Below are 22861 nucleotides of genomic sequence, written 5' to 3' on the forward strand. Positions count from 1 at the left end.
TGCAATTAACTACTTGTGAGTACAGACAGTCTAATTATCCTTCTACACACATTATAATATTATTATTTATAAGGCACCACAGATTCCATAGCACCAGATACAAAAGCCAGTAACAAATAGATGGAGGTAATACACATAAATAGCACAGATGAGTGTGAGTAATGCTATGGGGACTCACATGGAGTGCAGCAAAATACAATGAGACAATAGACAGACATGGGACAATAGGTAGAGAGGAACATGCCTGTGAGAGCTTACATTCTAGAGTATATACAATACATTTTATAAATAGATTTAATTATCATTGCTTTCATTACATCTAAACATGGTGGATGACAACAGATTCAGTGAGCAGTTTATAGAAAAATAACAATTGTATATTTTCACTTTGGATATACAATATATGGAGATGGCAGATTTTGCACCAAGAGCCTTATTTTTCTGTATATAATTAATTAAAATGTCTGGGAGCGACATGCTGTTTATTTGAATCTTCAAACATATGTACAAACATGTGCAGTAATTAACCTATAATTTTCTCACTAAACTAATGCTTTAAAGACAGATAAGACAGCACTGAACACCCTCTAGGGGGTTAATAACCCCTATAGGGGTTAGGGGTTATTAACCTATGGGTCCTCATGCTAGTTAGGATAGGCCCATGATTTATGATCCTTGCAAACAGAAAGGATTATTATACTATTAATGTGCTTATATTATTTTTTTGGTACACGTTTACACTTTCCTATTCATTATATTTTTAGCAATAATCATCATTTATTTATAATAAACCTAATTTAGAGACATCATACAAATAATTACAAAAAATACTGTACATTACTGAGAAACTGAATAAACAATTTGGGTCTGTGATGAAAAAAAGTTAAAGAGCCCCTGATCTACATCAATGTATGGAGGGACATTATTAAAAGCCAGTTCCTGTACAAGTTACATAGCATTCTATAGACCTCTGGGGGCAGGGAGGGGATAAAGTGAAGTAGCAGCAGCACGAGTAGAGACTGTTGGATGGATGAAGTGTTTCTGTGGAATGTTCTGATGATTATAGGAAACTTTACATTACCCCACGGCTTAAACAGATTAATAAATGCAGTTTGTAACACATGCACAAACTCATTGCTTGTTATGCAAATTCCATATACACACGCCAATTATCCCTCGTTAACAATACTTGTAACTGCCACATACACACTAGATCTATAGAGAAGTGAATGCACAGACGCCAATGTCAAGCAGATACAACCTCACACAGTACCATGGAAACAGATCCTTGAGATTACCAGTAGTATTCATTAAAATAATATTAGCAGAATCTGTCCAGAAAACTGCTAGAAGTGCTACAATACAAAATCAATAGAAGAGAATGAAAAGACAGATCTTAAACATTTTGTTTTCCAACAACTTTAAGCATGATTGAAGATGTTTGAGAACATTACCTTAAACACATTTTACTCCAGGACTTCGTGCTCTGCTCCCTTCTCACTAGAGAGGCCAGCTTGTTAGATACATGTTTACATCGGTCCAGTGCGGTGGGAAGAAAAAAAAAAGGCCGGGATTTTTCCTAACCTGATTGGACAGCACGTAGGGGGAACATGGATTTGTCAAACTGGATGAACCCCATAATTTCTAAAATTAATTAACCTGGCCAGAATTAAAAATTGGGTGCTAAAAAGGCACTTTACTTAATTAAACTGGAAAAGTGAAAAAAAACCAGAAGTAGATAATTCCGTTACATTAATCTTTTTCCTATATGTTTAACTAGGGTTCACACGGGATTATTTCTTTTGTCGCTGTGCACCGACATTCCCACCAACAACTTGTTGAGACAAAACCTTTTCTAAGATAAAACAGTAATCCAGCTGTAGTTTTTTTTTTAAATGGGAAATCCAGGGAAACAGACTTTGTAGATGCAACTGGCCGTTTTGTCATGTAGGACATGTAGGAAATTAATTTGTGGTGTGAAGTATAGAAATGTAAAAGTTTAGACATGCTGGCTGTGTATAAATACAGGTAAATAAATAAATAGTTCTGATATATTATCTCTATTTGTTTGTTTTGTGCATATGACTGTGCATCATAACAGATACAACACCCTCTGTCATTACCCCCTCCTCAGATAATTGTACATTTCCCATATTATACTATTTTCCCCATCATTCTTATCCTATTGTATCGAAAAAAAATAGACATCACATCAGCCTTAGATTGATATGTAATAAGCAGATTTTTTGTAACCATTGTTTAGATTTTATAAGGGAAATCTAAACATTATTTTCCTTAAAAAATGTCCAGCGGGAACATAGGAGTAAAAGTAGATGCAAATAAAGAGATTTATTTGAATTGATATTGCCTTTATTAACATCAGTTGAAACACCACATCTGCTGACTTTCCCCAGATATATGAAGTATGAGCCATAAACTAACACCACTAACAAAATATTATTATCCATTAACAACAACACACACCAAAACACACACACGGAGCGACCACATCAGTTTCTGATTTGCTCCCTTAAGAGGGTGGACAAATTGGACAGATCCAACCATTTGGTTCTTGGCCCAGTGGCTGGATCACACAAGGGCTTGTTAGTGCAGTCGGCAGATAAAAACCATACACATTCAATACAGGTTTGTTTGCGAGTGAGTCTTCTGTGTTGGCTATACATGCGGAAAACATTTATACCGTAGAGCCTGGTAGAGTCCAGATTCGCACTTTTCAGGTAAGTCCTTACATTGTTTTATCAGTTACACCCTGGTTTTATTTACAGTTATGTTACTGAAAGTCTTTTCCACCTTCAGAATTCTTTGCTGGTTTATCATCATCATCATCATCACTTATTTATATAGCGCCATTAATTCCGCAGTGCTGTACAGAGAACTCCCTCACATCAGTCCCTGCTCCATTGGAGCTTACAGTCTAAATTCCCTAACATACACACACACACAGACTGGGGTCAATTTTGATAGCAGCCAATTAACCTACTAGTATGTGTTTGGAGTGTGGGAGGAAACCAGAGCACACAGAGGAAACCCATGCAAACACATGGAGAACATACAAACTCCACACAGATAAGGCCATGGTCGGGAATTGAACTCATGACCCCATGGGGTGCATATCTCAAAAGGTCAATATTTGCAGCTAATATACACCTAACTTTCTCAAGCCAATAATCTCTCAATATAAAATGAATTATTATTATTCAGAGGCCATGTCACATCATGTCCCCTCTCAATAACAGATATACTTCTAGTTTTAACTTGTAATGACAGCAAACAAAAATCAAATATTTACCAATCTTTATAATCTCTACTGATGACCAACTATCCCAGGAAAATTTTCCTCTGCTCTGTCAAAGTCGTATAATTGGATGAACGAAAGTATATTGGTTAATATTGTTTCATTGGTCGATTGCACTCACGTGGCATACTGCGATCGCACGGTAAAATACGCACGTACACACTCGCATTACAACATTTAGTTATTTATATAATTCATATTGAATCTATTCTACAGTGATTTATGAGCAGATAGCATTTAGTTTATATATTATGATTATATGTACACCTCAGTGTTATTTAAGGTTCAGGTTAAAGGAAATGTGTCATGTCTGATATCATATATTAATCCTCTTTACATCATCAGCTGTCCGATGCATTCGGCGAAGAGATCGCACATTGCATACTCTAGTTATTGATGTTAGGGAATAAACCTTTAATATGATGCCGACTATAAAATGCTAATAGACTAGTTGTAACTGGAGTCGTGGCGGGAACAAAGGAGCACATCCCCTGGAGAGATGACCCCCACCTTTGGATTCTTTAGTTTGAACTAGCTTATGAGCTGTTTACCCTGGACCCACCCGAAGCCTGGACCTATAGAAGCAAGCCACGTCATCTGCATTGTTCACTCTGTAACACTGAATGTATATATATCATAGCTGCGCTCCCACTAGCTCTAATCTACTCTGACCACAGTATTCAAGGGTGAACTACTGTACACCAGTACCCGTGGGAGCGCAGCGAAGCGCATGCAAGCGCAGCGGTATGTATTTTGGTATTGGCTGTACTGTTAATTATATTATAATCAAATATTGAACTGTTAACTTTTTACATCTGCTAAAATAAATCACTTTGTGCGTTAGAAACACAATACAATTGCTTGGGCAATGCTCTTTTCCAGATTACAAAGTAATCTGCCTTTGTGGCACCCGTTTATAATTTTGTGGCTGGACAGGATCATAATGTATTTTATGTATTCCTCATTTATGGGGTTAATCTGTAGGGGTTAATTTACCAACGCTAAAGCCCAGCATGCATACGTAAATGTTTAAAGTGCCTTATATAAAGGAAAAATCTATTTTCACTGTGCGCTATGGGATCAGGATAGTAATACCCGGTGTCGCAGCATTGAAGGGGAGGCGCCAGGGGAGCGTAAACCTATATTTAAAATTCATATATAAAATAATTAATGTATGGGTGTTGCGGCACCGGCAAGTAACCGAACGGATAATTCCTGGTGCCAGGCGTGTGAATATATAAAATGTATGTTTTAAGATAAATGTATGTGGATGTAATGTGTTCTTACCGTTTCCTGGTGGTCCAGTGGAGATCTGGGGCTCCTCCGGCGGGTTGCTGACTCGAGCGCTGTGATGCTGTAGGGTCCCCCAGTTTGGGCTGCAGGAGCACTCCTGATTGCAGTGTGAATTAGGGGCTCCCTGAATGTGAATCCCGTCAGCAGCTGCACCTCCATTGCCGCCAGAAGGGACTTGCAGTAGCGCCTCTTGTATTGATATGATTCCGGAGACGCAGTGCATGTTGACAACATGCTAAAAAGGCATATGTTAGATTGAAGAGCTTCAGGAGTGGCAGCCTAGGGACCGCTACTCCAAGACAAGGTCCCTGGAAGTAGTTTTAGGCAGGATATTTAAAGATAAATCTCCTGCCCAAGACTTACTGGCACCAGAGCTAGAGAGGAAGCGGTGTCCCCCTCTCCCTGGCAGCTTGTGGACAGGAGGAAAGTACACTCACCTGTGCCAATGGCTACAATGTTAGAAGTGTGAAACCCCTCCAGGCTGACTAACGGGCAGGCTGCATGAGTCAGTCGACTGGTAAGCAGAGCAGGAGGTTGCATTAATTCCTGCCAGGTTATGTGCGTAAAACTGTATAAAAAGAAGCCCTGTTGTCCATGCAAAGTATATATACCATCTGTATATCTGGATGATCACTGATATCTCTAACTAGTGTGTAACAGTCGTTATAAGGACTCTTTAGCAATAAATATCACTGCTTCAAGATTCTGCCAGAAGCCTATTGCTTGCTGTATCCTGTGGCCAACAGATAAGAGCTTACACTCTAATTCATTTCCCTGGCTGCCCTACTTACCTGCACCAACGCTCTGCCTGCTGCTCAGCCGTCATGATCCATAATAAGCGGCCAAGAATTACCAGCCAGCCCACAGTACAGAGGCACTTCAGCAGCTATACCAGCTCACCAGGAGTTAGCGGTTCCTATGAAGTCTGGGGATGCAGCCCTATCCTCCTACAACTATTGTGCAGTTGGCATTCGCAGTCGGCGAGTGTCTGGTGGCAGGTGACACCAGTATGAGTGGTCAGAAACAGTCAGTTGCCGACAGTGAAAAAGAAACCCAGATAAACTGTGTAAGATCCCTCCCAGACCAGGTAAGAAAGTAAGCCCATCTGCTCCTAGCAAGGAAATGAGTGCATTGAATATACTAATACATCCCAAAAACATACTGGTAGGTTAATTGACTTCTGACGATAATAACCTTAGTCTGTGTGTAAGTGTGGTAGGGAATATAGATTGTAAGATCCTTTGGGGCTGGGACTGTAAGGCACAGAGATATCTAGGTGCTATATAAAAAAATGCTAATAAATAAATCTTATATTATAAACTGTAAAAGAATCTGTAAATAGGTGCTAAAGGGGTTATGGGAACTTAATAGTCTGGCAAATGTGGTGATGACCATTTAATAATGTTATTTATGTCTATCACAAGGATAGTTCTGGTTTAACCTAAGAAATATAATAATTTTTTCCCCTAAATCCAGAGGACCAATAATTGTATAATAAACTTATGATTATATTTTCAAGAAATATAGCTTCATTTAGAATGTTTTGTATTCTTAACATTCTAATTGTGACACTCCTATATTATAAAACCGTTCAGTAAACAGAGTATATTATACAAACTCAACAGGTTTTGCTTGCTCTATTAACATAGACGGCATAGCATAGATGTTCATACAACACATTACATTCATTGCCTGTTTTATAAACATATAAGTTATTTTGTGTGTGTCAGCTATTGTACTAAGGATGTGTGTACACCCTCAGGCTGACCTCGGTTTCAAGCATTCAGCATTCTAACAGTGTAAGCCTCAAATACCATTTATTTCCCATACTACTTACATTCATTATACCATTTATTCTCATATTATTTCATTTCACTTATCTCAGTCAAAGCCCAAAATGTGTAGTGTAAACTTCATCATGCATTGCAGCAGCCATAACACACTCCACATTCCACCTATCTCACATGGAAGCGTTTACCATCACAACAAAGATATTACATATCTCACACAGGAGCCATTTTCTCCAGTCAAGATGATATTAACTTACAATTTATTACAGCCATATTGAAAGCATGGAGGGATTAAATCAACCTCTATTTTCTCTGTTGTCTACATAAACTGTCTCCACTAAACACATTGTATATCACATTGACGTCATACTAACTATCATCCCATGAACTCAATTTCTTCAGCTCTAAGCGGCCTTACTTCAAAAGGTTCACATTACAAACTACCTTCCATCACTGCACTCATTTCAATCCATTCAAAATACTATAGAAACTCCAGCACTTACAGTTTCACATTCTATCGATCTTGTAAACCAAACCTAAAACAATACGAACTCTATATGTTCCATTCATACTCTATATAAACTGACCTCATAATCCAGAGTGATACAAAGTACTAATAATCTCTATTACAACACAAGCAGTTACACATTATACCCATCTTATTGAACCCTTAGATGTAGTCATTAGATCTTCACAGATTACAAACTGACCTGGCTTTGTGACGGCCCGTTTAATTAATTTTGTGGCTGGGCAGGATAATTATATATTCCTTATTTATCTTTATGTCTTTAGATTTCTAAACGTGTGTTTATTCTGCACTATTTGTGCAGCATGCACTGAACATGCACATTAACCCACTTAATACTTAAAGGATCACAGGACACCAAATTCTGTTTTTTATTCCATGCTTTTTATTTGCACCTAGAGCAACCCAAATATTTTTTTTCCTTTTCTTTTCTTTTTTTCTTTTCCATTTTCTGATGCTCTTTAGGGTCAGGGGAGGTGGGTATTTAGGGTCAGGAGAGGTGACCTTCATCAATCAACATCAACATTTATTTATATAGCGCCAGCAAATTCCGTAGCGCTTTACAATTGGGAACAAACATTGATAAGACAATACTGGGTAATACATACAGACAGAGAGGTAAGAGAACCCTGCTCGAAAGCTTACAATCTATGGGACAATGGGAGTTAGAAATACAAGGGCATGTGCTACATCATATTGTACAATGGACCAGCTAGACTGCAAAGGTAAAAGTATTGAGTAGGCTGTGTGTGTGGCAATGTTGGTCAGAGGGTTGTTATCTTGTGTTAGCAGAGTAGGTGGTAATAGGGTAATCTAGGGAAATTAAGATGATGGTTGAGGAATATCATAACCTTGTCTGAAGAGGTGGGTTTTCAGTGAACGCTTGAAGGTTTGAAGACTAGAGGAAAGTCTTACTGTGCGTGGGAGGGAATTCCACAAAGTGGGTGCAGCCCGGAAAAAATCCTGTAACCAAGAATGGGAGGATGTGATGAGATTGGAGGAGAGACGTAGATCTTGTGCAGAACGGAGGTGTCGAGTAGGGAGATATTTCGAGACAAGTGAGGAGATGTATGTCAGTGCAATTTTGTTGATGGCCTTGTATGTTAGTAGAAGAATTTTATATTGGATTCGTTGAAATACAGGCAGCCAATGTAGAGACTGACAGAGTGGCTCAGCAGAGGAATAACTGTTTGTAAGCAAAATCAATCTAGCCGCTGCGTGCAAAATAGATTGTAGGGGTTCAAGTCTGACTTTGGGAAGACCAGTAAGGAGGGAATTGCAATAGTCGATGCGGGAGATGAGTGCATGAATTAATGTTTTTGCAGTGTCTTGTGTCAGATATGTGCGTATTCTGGAAATGTTCTTTAGGTGTATGTAACATGATTTAGATATAGAGTTGATGTGGGGAATAAACAACAGTTGTGAATCAAGGATTACACCTAGGCAACGAGCTTGCGGGGTGGGATTTATGGTCATGTTATCAACAGACCTTGGCAGCTGGAGCAGGTCACCTTCGTCATCATGTCTTCCATTTCTAAAAAACTTCAGACGTGAGCATCTGAGACCTACAACAATATAAAATAACAGCTTATTAAACATTCACTTTTTCGTGGTAGACAGAATTTGTTGAGGAAATCTTGTATAACACTGGCCTAGACTGTAATATATACTGTAGCTGGAACATATATATTTACCTCTCTTTGCGCCTTTGGAGATTCTCATGCGCATCCTCGGCTTTCCAAATCTCCTGTCTCGGTGGGTCATGTGGCCCATCTTCTGCTTTCTGCCCTTTTCTTTTTTCCTGGCATGTTGCGCCTCCCGTTTCCTTTCTGCTTTTTCACTACGCTTTTTGAGCGTGAAGTCGTATGGGTGGGGATTGGGTGTGGTTCGGCCAGTTGGGTGTGGCATTGTCAGCTTGTCATGTGGATGTGGCCAATTAACCATTCAAGGGGTGCGGTCTCTACAAAGATAAAATTGGTGTGGCCTATTTTTCCCTTAAAACTGGAGTGGCATCTTTATTGTGTTATATGAAAATTACAAAACATCTGAGCTCACAGCAACAATAAAACAGGTAACTGGAATATACCTTCCAGGAGAAGAAACAAATAATCAAGCTTTACATTTGATTTGTAAACACAATCACAAATGTTTTGAGATAGTAGGAAAAACAGCTCAAACAGATCTACACATAGTGGGAGGGTTATTACGTACAGCCTGGGTTTCCAACTAATAAAAGTTCAAACCTAGCACCTAAATGTGTTAGTTGGTTAAATTGGCACAATGCGCAGCGGTGCATGTGCTTATTGCTGTCTGTGTATGATGCATCTATCTACACAGAGACATGACAACGTCACTTGTCCTTGAGATTTGCCGGGGTGAGTGACTCGCAAATTCACAAGGGAATAGGTTGTTTATAATTATTAAACTGAACTGGACTCGTGCTGTATTTTCTCCAGCTGTGGAAACCACACACTAAACCTTGTGGATGTTGACTGCGCTAATCCTGTAAGGAGACGATTACTTACTTTGGAACTGTGCAACAAATGTACAATATCTTCAGTTCCTCTCCACAAAGGTGGGAATTCTGAAACAGCATCTGCCTGCTTCACTTCATAATATATCCACACCTAGATGGTCAGCACTCATTGATTCTGTGAAACCAGTTGCACATCATTTGCATTCTATGGGAACGGCTTTATCAGATATTGAAATTCTCAATCTCACTGCACAAACTCAAATCAGAAATTCAGTATATTAAGAAGTACTTGTCGAAATTTGAATTTGTTTTAATGTCATCTTTGTGGATAAAATTACTTTGTGGATAAAATTACTTTGTGATCGACCAAACTACCCTTATTAAAGCGCGAGATGCTACATTGGACGTTGAGCAATCTCCGATTTCCTCCCACACTCCAAAAACATACTAGTAGGTTTAAATGGCTGCTGACAAAATTAACCCTTGTCTGTGTGTGTGTGTGTGTAATTTATATAATATATATATATATATATATATATATATATATATATATATATATATATATATATATATATATATATATACACACACACACACACACAAACAGAAAAGATACAAATGGCGCTATGACACAATACCAGTACAGAAATAATAGGTAGTCCAATAATAAAATCTTGAACTGGTTCCTTCTTATATCACACTTCCCCTGTGCGGGCGGCTGTGTTCGGGAATTTAGACTGTAAGCTCCAATGGGACAGGGACTGATGTGAATGGCAAATATTCTCTCTGTACAGCGCTACGGAATTATTGGCGCTATATCAATAAATGCTGATGATGATGATGATGATGATGACATACAGAAGTCATCTGCCAAATGTTAGCTCACATAAAATGGTCCAATGAAGTTCAGGCAGACAATTCTAGACAATCTCACTCATTTAAGGATTACACACAAGACAATATTGACTCAATTGACACGATTACTGTGTGTGGCCAAGCAACAGACTCCAATAAAACAGTCCCCACAATGGTCAAGTTATAATGGAAATTGTAGAGTACGAGGTAATGATGGTTATGATGGTTATTCATTAAGAACATGCAGTACCGCAGAGTAACAATTCCTAAATTACTGTTGATCTAGTGTAAGTTAAGACAATGAAAGAAAATGTGATTGGCTGCGGGGGGTAACTTTGAACGTTGTTGTTGACTCCCATAACTTTCGGGCAAAGCAGGGAATTACCTCTGAAAAGAAGAACAAGATGAGCATTGTGAACAATTATTGCTTTAAAAATGGAGTAGAGTTAAAGCATAATGTCCCTCTAACAAAGAAGAAGAAAAAATAAATCTAAAACAGCATTTTACAACAATCCTGATTTTATTGATACGGAACAGCAGCACTGAGCAGTATGGGACCATGGAGTGCGAGTCTTTACTTGGGATAATTTAAACATTCATCAAATGATAACAAACACAGTACTAATCAGCACAATCATTCTAGCTTTACATTGATCTGAATGTAGTGTAACAGTCTGGGATGGAGTTTCCCTTACAGAGATCCCAATTTTTTAATGACCTATTATCCCAATCTATCTGAACATCACGCTGACTGCAGCCAATCGGAATACTCAGCTTCTGTCGCTTATTACTTCACCCTGTCCTTTATCTCAAAGTGTCAAACCGGACACTCAGAAATTGGTTTAAAGTAATTTTAGATCAGGCCTGTCCAACCTGCGGCCCTCCAGATGTTGTGAAACTACAAGTCCCAGCATGCCCTTCCAGCTATCAACAGGTTGTCTACTGGCAAAGCATGCTGGGACTTGTAGTTTCACAACATCTGGAGGGCCGCAGGTTGGACAGGCCTGTTTTAGATCATGTTTCCCCCAGGAAGGATCACAAAGATTACACACAAGGACAAGCAGATTTCAGTGTCAGAGGACACATTACAAAGAAATCTGTTGTTGCACGTTACAACTTAAAAATGGGGGCATGTAAAACGTAAGCAGTTTTATCACACAAACTCAGGGATATACTCTGAGGATCGGCTTTCTTGTTTTGTTCGAGTCACAGATGTCCATTTGAACCCCTTTGCTGCAGAATGGACTGAACGTAGTTTATAAAGTAATTCCACATGTCCGTTGTATCAATGACACACATATATATATATTGGAAGAGTCAAAATACTAAAGATTGATATTGTACCTTTACACTGCCTGGCTGACCTTGAATTGTGCTCATACATATTTGTCCATAGGGCATGGAAAAAGTTTTGTATAATGGGGAGGGCATCTTGTCCCTGTTGGTTGATGAAAAACATGTGCTTCCCCCTCACTTTATATCCTTTTCATTTTAATTCCAGGAGCATGGAGGATGGATTCTCCAGGTAGGATTTCCATAGATTAGAGAATCGGGACATGGTTGCTCCATCAATTATCCTGTGATCTGCGGACCAGCTGATGTTGATGATTTGGGCTTTAACAACCTGCCCCCTAGAGTCAAACCTTGGAACTACCTGTGTGTTAGAAGAGACAAGTTACTTTGCAAGTGTATTATTCAATGATAAATTTATACATAGGACTGAAGAATTGGCATACAAACATGGTGCCCTTTAGAAATAATCCATCTGGTATTTATCACTGTGATTAAGATGTTTGATTTATGTTTCAGGGGTGAAAAAGGAGACAGAAAAAGGTATTAAAATGAGTGAATGTAATAGGAGTTCAGTAATTAGGGAGGGCACAAACTAATGAATGTACACAATTCCTATACAGAGAGGTCTGCAGCCATTTTGCAGGTGGAGTCAATATTAATGAGAATGCAGCCAATCGATTCACTAAGATCTAATGACATCACTTTGTGCCTTATAAATCAGTAATGTCACTAGTTCATAGTGCATTGATAGGCTGCAGCCCAAAAAATAGTTGCCTCTAGATGTGAAAGATAACCTGTTGGGCAAATATAAAGCAAATGTTAAACCTCCCATTATATAGAGACTTGTGCACTACGTAATCAGCAAACCAAAAATAACAAAAACTGGTTTCATCTGTGGTCCTGTTGCCCTGGAGAGTTCGCTCTACGAGCTATGCTTGCTCATTGGACGGCTTCCTCGATACCTCACAGCAGGGAGAGCTGTGAGGCATAGAGGAAGCTGGACGGGAAGAAAGCAAAAGTATGTTGACAGCCTGAATTGACTTAAGTTGAGCTAATAGCCTGAGAACACGCTATGTTACATGTTCTCTGCCGGGCAAAAAAAAAAAAAAGATATGAAAACCCTTTTTTATGTTTTGTTTATTTGCTTACACATAATACACAAATAACTTTATAATAGGCAAATTAAGAGCAAACATTGAACATGGTGACAGGTTCTCTATAGGCAGAGGTAAAAATTACATTGCCTACTTATTTAACATGTTGATAAGCAAGGATATGCTGAAGATCTGGCATACTACTGCTCATTCACACTTTACATTCTCGGTATACAGAGCCGTAACTTAGAATTCTAGCGCCTGGGGCGAGAAAGACAAATGCCGCCCCTCTAGCACTCAATTTTACCCAAATGAACCTGAAATATTCCTAAATTGCGCCCCCCTTCAATGTTGCGCCCTGGGCGGTCGTCCCTGTCGCACAACCCTAGTTACGGCCCTGTCGGTATAGTGCAAGTTAAACAACAGAAGTGTCTGATTGGATGCCATTGTTCAGTGCAAATTCTGCACCTGAATGCAATGTTAGTGAATGCCATTAGGCCTTTGTATCCGGCTTTCACACACACGGGTGGAATATCGGACCAAAAACATTCAATTAGAGTCAGTAATTTAGAGAGTTGTGGTGTTTGTGTGATGCAGATACACAATCTGGTGGACACATGATTTCTTGGGCGGTTTTCAGCAAATGTTTATGAAGGATATAGAATTTCCAACAGTGAGGGGATAAAAGAATTTACATCAGCCACGCACTGCACAGCAGGAGGTCGTCTTTATTAAAATATCCTGGAAAATTCCAAGCCAGAATAACAGTGTGCAAAGCGAGACTATATAACACGTGTCATGGCTATGTCATATAATAGAGGTCAGGGTTTCTCAAGCAGTGGCACTTGTAAACCTGGGAACCTCACATTCAAATAGATGCTTAATGTTAATTTTAACTCAAAAATATGATTTTTATACTTAAATACATTTTAAATAATTTCCTCTTAATCCATGGGGGACACTAGACCTTGAGTATATAGCCTCCATTAGGACATGGGAACGTTAAATATCTAACAATTAAATATCCCCCTCCCACCTTGCAGGGAAATCAGTTATTTTTTTAACCAAATCCCACAGGACAGAACTATAAAGAAACAAAAATAAAGAGCGAAACAACTTCATCCCTAGAGAAAAAAAAAACATTTAAAAATTTGGTAAACATTCTTCACAGAAGAACTAGAGCGTAATTGGGTGGGCATAATGCCCCAAATAATTCAAATAAAAAGGTTTTAACAAAAGTATAAAAATCGCATTTTGTCCATCATCCACTGGGGGACGCTGGACCATGGGGACGGACCAAAGCTACGCACATCGGGTGGGTATGTTCAAAGAATTGTAGTGCACAGTACTCTATACCAAATACTGGCATCCTTAGCTGTAAATATATTGAACTGGTTATTCTTGTAAAAGGTATGCACGGTGCCCCACATGGCTACCGCTCAGCCAAAGCTCCATGATGCACCAACCACGAGGTCCTCACCAAACATGTTAAAACCAGCGGTGTTAATCTCTGACACAACTGTCTTGGACCCTCTGGTGCCACAACTGAACCAGGAATCTTACCCATTTTCCTCCTTTTATAGGAAACCTCGCCACTGGAGGGAACAGGGAATTAGCTGGAATTTCACGGGACCATCATAGTCAATCCCTGGTCCTTTTATTGCAAGGGAGTTATTTGTGCATCCCTGATGGTTGATATACACCGGTGGTGTTGTCTAACTGAATCTGTATGGGAGTTCCCTGCATTAGAGTGTTTAGTACCGCTGGACCCTGAAACCGACAGTGAAAGAAAAACAGAGGCTGACGTCTGTCATTCAAATTGTCTAAATCCATATGGCAAAAGGACTGCCCTTGTAATGCTGCTGTCTCTCAACCGCCAGAGGAGCAGCTCCCACCTTAGAGCCGATAAACACCTTACTAATTTGAGAATGTCCACTTAAACAGGAGTACGGAGTGTCTTGAGAATTCATTTGACTGAAAGGATCCATTTGTTTCCTGATCCAAAAGCAGGTTTGAGAAAATAACCGGTCCTCTTGTGTTCTACTAGCACTGGGATAATCACACCACCTGTATGTAATGTGCGATTGCCTATCCAGATGCCCTGCATTTTAGCTGGTCAACAGGGAGACAGGTAGTGAGAAGGAAGGAGATCGATGAAGTATCCCCGATCTAGAACTGCCTCACTCAGGAAGTGGAACTACGAATCCCTATAAAGCATCAGACAGGTTTCATGGTTAGTTAATTCAACTCCCTTAATTCCTCAAGCACAAAAGGGGATATCCTCCACCTGTGCCAGTTTGTTTTCATATTTCTCCAGCAGATTACTACTGGTATACATGGACCTTTTGTGTCCAGCCGTTTCATTTACTACATTAATCCATTCACAGATAGTTGGGTTTCCAGGCAATACTAACCTTAGCCAACATGAACAGATTAGATGGACCAAGTCTGTTTACCCCTCTGTTGTCCACCGCAAGAAGCCGAGAACTGCCAACTTGAAACTCAGAGTTCCGGCTCTTGGCAGGTATACCAGTAAGAACAAATGATCTAACCGTCACATGTAATAATTTGATCCAATTCAGGCCCGAGTTAGACATCATTGTAAAAAGCAAAGACTCCAGTCTTCTGTGAATCTGTGTTCAAACATTGAGTCAAAGGGCTTGGTAAGAGGAGACCATCAAAGCTGAATTTCTTGCTGTGATCTGAACAGCATTCAGAGCGGTCTCCCCAAAATATTCAGACACCTCCTGGACATGTTCTGTCACGGTCACCATTACAGACTTAGGGCTAGATTTACTAAGCTGCGGGTTTGAAAAAGTGGGGATGTTGCCTATAGCAACCAATCAGATTCTAGCTTTCATTTATTTAGTACCTTCTACAAAATGATAGCTAGAATCTGATTGGTTGCTATAGGCAACATCCCCACTTTTTCAAACCCGCAGCTTCGTAATTCTAGCCCTTAGTCCTCCCAGATTGCAAGCCATGTAAGAGATGCCTTTCCCATGGCTTTGTGGACCCGATCCAAGGTTAAAACGGGTCTCAGTGAAGCACCAACCACTACATAATTAGTTTTAAGAATGGTCTCAAGCTTCCATAAGGGCTGTGGTATTAAAAATAAGAATAGAAGTGGCCTTAAACAATGTCGCTATAGGGGCATAAGTAGCCCCTAAGTAGAATTTCCATTGTATCCTATTTTGATAAGAGGTAAAGGGGTCTGCAGTCTAACCTGAACTTAAGTACAGATTTGAACCGCAACTCGCAGAGCAATTTTTCTAATTGCAAAGAACAAGGAAGAAAAGCAAATACGTTATCTTCCCCCAAGGCCGAGCACTTCAGTGCCCCCCTTGTGCTTGAACTGTACATAGTGCAGGTCTGTCTTTGATGAGGCTGCTCCCACCTGACCTGGCTTCCCAAGCGGAGCCCTGGTTCTGAAACACCCTTCCCTAGCAGGCTCCAGGTCTTACTGGAAGTAGATCGCATATTTAACACCAACTTAACCAAATAAGGGAAGAAGGACTTACCTTGCTGCTCTCTCGGCGCAGTCTGGTGCTGCTCCACCCACCCGATGGCGCAGTCTGGTGCTGCTCCACCCACCCGATGGCGCAGTCTGGTGCTGCTCTACCCACCCGATGGCGCAGTGGAAGTACAAAGCCTCCAGCTACTACCTGTATCAGCAGAGAAGGATGCCTCCTGATAGACAGCCCACGTTGGGAGCTTAGTTGCAACAGGTGGAACGGATCATGGCACTACCCCAGCTTGCCAAAGCAGCCCAGCAAAAAAAAAACACCTGAGGGCTTGCTGAAAAACTGATTTCCTTGCAGGATGGGGAAGTATAAGAGGGAGAAGCATTTCATTATTAGAATTATTTAAAGTAATGTCCATACTGGATGCTCTATACTCCATGGTCCACAGTCCCCCAGTGGATGAAAGAGAAATTAAAGTTTTTCCTATTAGTAAAGGACAAAACATGTATATAAAAGGGGACACAAAGGATTGCCTGTCATCAATTACATACATTATGTTTGGGAGTCTTTGAGACCCTTACTTTAACCAAATACCTCCTAATGTCTACAAATGTATATCAAGCACCCCCTGATGTTTGTAAATTTATACAGAACCTTAGCGGTATTTGGTTTACGGGAAATATTTATGCAAAATATATGATCCTTCCAATGTGTATTAAATAGTGTATTCACAAAACAGTCCATGACAAATGACCAACCTGCAGTTTTCCAACGGCTCCAATTGCCACTTCTGGAGGCAGAATAACAGGTTTTGCATAGGTCCCCCCAATCTAGGAGGGTTAAACATAACAAGTCAAAACACAACGTGCAAACATATAACTTTTATTGTTAAACAAAAGCTGTGATGCGGTTAGCTCACCGAACCAATGTTGGATAGGGTAAATGTGCCCCCTGTAAGATCTGTAGCCCCCAGCTGCCCTGTGGCACCCAGGCTCTGCAAGCGGTTCAGCTCAGCGGCAATCTCAAAAATACTTCGGACTTGTATATTCTTCACATTAGGGACAATCAGACCCTGGTGTGTGTCCATAGCAATCCCAATGTTGTGAGCAGCCTAGAAGACAAGCAAATATTTGTAAATTCCTACAGACTTTGTATAATCCTCTGTAAGGTTTACTTTCCTTTTTATATCTTCTTTAGAAGATCCTTCAGAGTTTTAGCACATAGCTTCATATACGGCATAGCAATGACGTACCTTATAGGTAATATTCTGACACTTTTCATCCAGTGAGGCATTAAGTATTGGATATTGCAGAAGACCCAGACTGGCTGCCTGTGTAGAAAAATAATAATGATACAAATCTGGTCAGAGAAGCATAAGCTAGCCACATGCAGCCCAGATGCAACCATCATGTGAGTGAATACGACAACTGTCATAGTATGTATATATATTGTAATAAAGAGAGGGGTTTTCCACAGGCCTCTAAGTGGAACAAGCTATTTGGCTGCAGACCAAGTTACATACAGGTGTTACATACAGGTCTGCAACACACGTGTCACAAGTAAGAAATGTAATTTAATTTACATGCTTTGAGCTGCCTCTTCCACAGCAACAGGAGAGCTGACAAAGTGTATCTGCAATCAAGAGAGGTTACAGGACATCTACAGGGAACTCCTTTCAAAAACAAATGGGAGTGCTGCCTGTCTGTCAAGCCAAGGCTGTGGAAAGCATCAAGTATAAAAACCTGGGCTGCGCATTGCGACCTACGCAAGCTAGTGGCCGGTGACCAGAGAGGGAAGTTTGGAATAGTAAGTGGTAGGTTGCCTGGTGTCATCCTGACAAACAGTAAAAGCACTTAATTCAAGCAAGAATTTGTCTGTGTGTGAATCACCTGAGGATGCCTGTGTCACAAGAATGGAGCTCATGCCAAACATACACTACATCTAATTATATAAAACATTATATATATATATATATATATATATATATATATATATATATATATATATATATATATATATGTGTGTGTACATATATTTACAAATGTACATTTGTCAGTGCGTTATTAGAATTACTTTCAAAACAAATTAATAATTTATTTTGTGTGTCTTTGTTTCTTTTGTACAGTGCTATTTAAATGATTGTCTCTGGATAATAACAAATAATGATATACCGTATATACTCGAGTATAAGTCGACCCGAATATAAGCCGAGGCACCTAATTTTACCACAAAAAACTGGGAAAACTTATTGACTCGAGTATAAGCCTAGGGTGGGAAATGCAGCAGCTACTGGTAAATTTCAAAAATAAAAATAGATACCAATAAAATTACATTAATTAAAAATAAAACATATAGGCCAATTAATATATTGTATCGGTGCATAGATGGATCATAAAATGAACAAGCACAAAGATCAGCGCTGACAATGAGTGCACCCCATCAACATAGAATGATCCGTTGTATAAATAAAAACAATTTATTGATAAAATATATTATGACAATAACAGAGCTATCACTGGCCAGTAAAACAATAAAAAGCTGCAGAATACCACTAGATATAAGTCACATGGATAATAAACGTAACAAATCTGAAGCCACAAAAATTAGAAACTAGTCATAAACACGGGTTGTTGTGAATGACTGCACTAGTCCTGCGAACACTCCAATAAACATAATCCGGAGTAAAAGATATTACCGGTGTGGCCACACCAAAAACATTTAGCTGATATGTTCCTTAAATGCTGATGATGATCTTAGCTCCGGAGCTGAACGCAAATTGATTCTTTAAATACAAGTATGATAAGTGTAAACAGAATATTACTGTCAGTCCCCAGATATGAGAGCTGGAAGGTGAATGTCCCATTATCCGTATGCCGCGGGTTCATCAGTCAGACCTGTTTGAAATAATCAGTTCCACGTAACGGTCTGCGTGAACATCGATCAAACAAAAAAAAAAAAGCGGTGAAGTTCCACTAGTCCCAGACGTTGCACAGAGGCTGTAATCCGTATGGTCTCACTCAGCATGGCGTGCGTTCCACAGTGGAACGCATGTGACGATATCCGGAAGTGGGCGTCTAATCAGATGTTATTGGTTGGTTCTTTTCATTGTGGTCCTGGAGCTTCACTCGAGTATAAGCCGAGGGGGGCTTTTCCAGCACAAAAAATGTGCTGAAAAACTCGGCTTATACTCGAGTATATACGGTATTCTAAATTAATTAACGTTTTAAGATAAACCATCTAATGTCAAATTGCAAAAAACAACAAAACAAAAATGAGTATAATGTAAATTCATATGATAAAATGATTATTCCAACAACAAAACAGGCAACTAATATTTCATATTATGAAACAAAAATAAAAATCACTGGCTGTGTGGTGATCATTATTTACTTGCTCAGTACAAACCTTCACTAACACCATAGCAACCAATCAGTGACTGGCATTTTATCTCTCTAGTGCAAGTCACACAATACAAGCTTTTGTCTGATTGGTTGCCATGGGTTTCACACGGACTTACTTCTTCCAGGAATGTTAGTAAATAATTCTCAGAGTGATGGTTTTATGACTCTCTCTCCACTAAGGAGAAAAAAAAAAAAAAAGGTCATTCTAGTGCAATGGTCAGGGAGAGAGTGTGTCTGTGACTCTGAGCTCATGTATCATGTGATCTGTCAGAGCCAACACTGCTTTGTTTTTTTGAATAAATTTGTTTGCACGGATATGGGTGAGATAACCCAAAACTGCTTTGTGAAACTTACCTTCAGGAAGAAGGGCATAAATGACAGACGGACCCCTTTAGATTCAGCCACAGACTTTAGTTCTTCTCGGAGATGAACAAGCCTGGTCATATCCACCTCATCACAGTATCCAAAGTGGGGGATTAGTAGTGCTGCAGACATGGTCTTCACCATGGCTTTGTGGAACCCTAAACAAGAAATAAGATAAAATACAAAAGAACAGTATTGGAGTGGAGGAGGCCCAAACTAATTGAGTGTTAATATTATTATCATCATCATGTTTTTAATAGTAGTTTCACAAGTGTATCAGCAATGTTTTGTTGTTATTAAATAACCACCAATAAGGCGCTCTACAGTCCTAAATGCAGCCAAAATCCTATTAACAGGGTATATGTCTGATAAAAACAGAAGAACAATAGAATATAGGACAATCAGCGCATATAGATTCTCATAGAATGCAAACAGTATATAAATGATATTTTGACAAAGGCCTTCGTAGGGCCGAAACGCGTTGGAGCGGTAAGACTGGCATTTAAGGGAGTGGAGAGCAGTATACCCGTATTGGTCTGAGGGCATATGAACTGAAAGTCTTTCCCGGGAATAAAACATCTGATTTCTGTGCAGAATGCTTTAAAGATCTAATTTCTGGTATGAGCACTCACACTCTAGTATTTTTATATATTTTTTTATATGTGGAATTTAATAAAATTCAGAAGCTTTTTTAAACGATATCACGCCATAGTTTGCCTTCTCTTTACACTGACACATTTGGACGGGAGTACCATTATTGGAGAAGAAAACATTAGAGTGGAAATAATTCCTGAGAGTCTCGATATCGAGAGGAGGTTGTTCGTTACTCTACGTGCCTATATGATCAGGATTTCTGGTAGGAACCCATTGTTTCACTATTCTCCACGGAAGGTGATGGGAAGGTGTTGATTATTTGGAAAGATAATATCTACATCACGGACACAGCTACTCCCCTTTTATGAAATGAGATTGTGAACTGTCCATAATATCATTTATATACTGTTTGCATTCTATGAGAATCTATATGCGCTGATTGTCCTATATTCTATTATAATGTTTTGTTGTTGCTTTCCTGCTTCTGTTCTAGTACCATTGTTACATACATTGTCAGATGCACAGTAGGAAACTGGCAACTCTAAATGATAATAAAATGATTTGCAAGGCAGCTTTCTTAGTTTTTCTAATATAAAAAATTACAGCTATAAACTTATCAGCTTCTCTATATAACTAAGACTGGTTCATTCTCCAGGGTGAATAATTAAAGGATATGTCCTTGGTAGGCTGTTATTTTGCATCCTGCATGAAAATTGATCATGTGGATCTATAAAAAAAACACATGTTTGGCTTTGTTCAAGCTGCTTTCAACATCCGATAAATGCAACCCAGGGCAATGCGCAATGATTGGATGTAAAATTGCCCATGAGTACATCTCTACTACAATCCCAGACTGTTACATGCCAACTGGTGCTGTAGAGATTAAGAAACTATAGGAAGAACAGATGTGAAAACCAAGATAATTTGACCTGCTCTGCTGATGCCGCTGTGGGTGGGTGGGTGTTATCGATCCTGAACTTGTATAAACAGAAAGATGGGAGAAGAGAGCTTAAAAAACGGCATCCCACTGCTTTCCTGAACTTAGACTATAAGATCCTTGCCAACTGACCAAAGTGAATGTCTGGAAAACTGAGCCATTTCCATTTGTTTCTAGTGTCAGGCAAGACTTGGTTGCACCCGAAATTCTTGAAGTGAGGACTAATAACTGCATTCTCTGGTTCTGTGGGATATTATGATTGTTAAAAGATAACTATATGCTTGTGAATACCTTCTCTTTTAAGAAGGCTTTTAATGTATTATTTTCAGCCAATGGCGTTTAGACTCCTTTAGCCCACTATTGGTGGATACACTCCATGCCCTACTAAAAGCATTTACACTGGGCATGTAAGCTCCATGTTACCTTTCAAGGGCTCGGTGACATCCTTCCCTGAGAACATGATGGGTTTGGTGATGGAAACCGGAATGCTGGAGGCTACTTCTTTCTTAAACGCTTTGGAAACCTCTGCTTTTGGAGGCGGTGGTATGATCTCCATTTGAGGAGAAGGTGGCAATATAGCGCCAGTTTGTTTGGCCAAAAAGCTAAGAATGTCTTCTTTTAGGATACGTCCGTCCCGTCCGCTGCCCACCACTTCACTAAGCTTTATCTGAAGAAATCAGAGTAGAAAAGCATCAAATAATAGGACATAAAACCTCTATTAACGTGCGCCCATCATAGTGAATTAACAATCTCATCTTGAACAGTATACATTCATTTACCTAGAAATCATGCTCATCATTTTTTCCAGAAACATTTACTTATTTAATCATTACAAATGTTTTTATCGTGGGCAGCACAGTGGCCTAGTGGTTAGCACTTCTGCATCACAGCACTGGGGTCATGAGTTTGATTCCCGACCATGGCCTTATCTGTGTGGAGTTTGTATGTTCTCTATGTGTTTGCGTGGGTTTCCTCCGGGTGCTGCGGTTTCCTCCCACACTCCAAAAACATACTGGTAGGTTAACTGGCTGCTATCAAAATTGACCCTAGTCTGTCCCCCACTCTGTCTGTGTGTGAGTGTGTGTCTATATTAGGGAATTTAGACTGTAAGCTCCAATGGGGCAGGCACTGATGTGAATGAGTTTTCTGTACAGCGCTGCGGAATTAGTGGCGCTATATAAATAAATGATGATGATGATGATGATGATCGTATCCACCCTTTGCAGCCGAATACTAGTGACATTTGTATAAAAGACAGGTAGATCCTACAGGACTTGATGTGCACCGCAAAACACATTGGTTCTGCACAGCTGCACATAGATGGTCCACCCAGCACAAGTCAAGGTGCCCATCTACTCTCTGCTGCTGGTGATACCTCTGCAAACTGGAAGAGAGCATTGGCTTGTGGAAACGTGAAAAAAAAATGTTGGTGCATTGTGCAAAAAAGTGTAAATTCTAC

At 39.6% G+C, this 22861-nt stretch overlaps 1 protein-coding gene across 3 annotated transcripts in view; it reads right to left on the reverse strand.

The window, feature by feature from the left end:
* The window catches only part of DBT (dihydrolipoamide branched chain transacylase E2), a 269271-nt gene that overhangs the window by 233233 nt on the left and 13177 nt on the right, over positions 1–22861 (reverse strand). For 2 of the 3 annotated variants that reach the window (XR_012678500.1, XR_012678501.1), the window contains 6 exons: positions 21826–22069; positions 19863–20029; positions 17360–17437; positions 17027–17218; positions 16866–16937; positions 10952–11910 (listed from right to left, as the gene is read on the reverse strand). Coding sequence is in view for 1 of the 3 variants with exons in the window: in XM_075182536.1 (XP_075038637.1) it covers positions 11743–11910; positions 16866–16937; positions 17027–17218; positions 17360–17437; positions 19863–20029; positions 21826–22069 (921 nt within the window). In the remaining 2 variants the exon portion in view is untranslated. Of the gene's footprint in view, positions 1–10757; positions 11911–16865; positions 16938–17026; positions 17219–17359; positions 17438–19862; positions 20030–21825; positions 22070–22861 lie in introns of those variants that run through there. The other variant, XM_075182536.1, reaches the window with a different exon arrangement.

Source organism: Mixophyes fleayi, chromosome 8 (assembly GCF_038048845.1).
Source record: "Mixophyes fleayi isolate aMixFle1 chromosome 8, aMixFle1.hap1, whole genome shotgun sequence".
In the NCBI taxonomy this organism is placed as follows: domain Eukaryota; kingdom Metazoa; phylum Chordata; class Amphibia; order Anura; family Limnodynastidae; genus Mixophyes; species Mixophyes fleayi.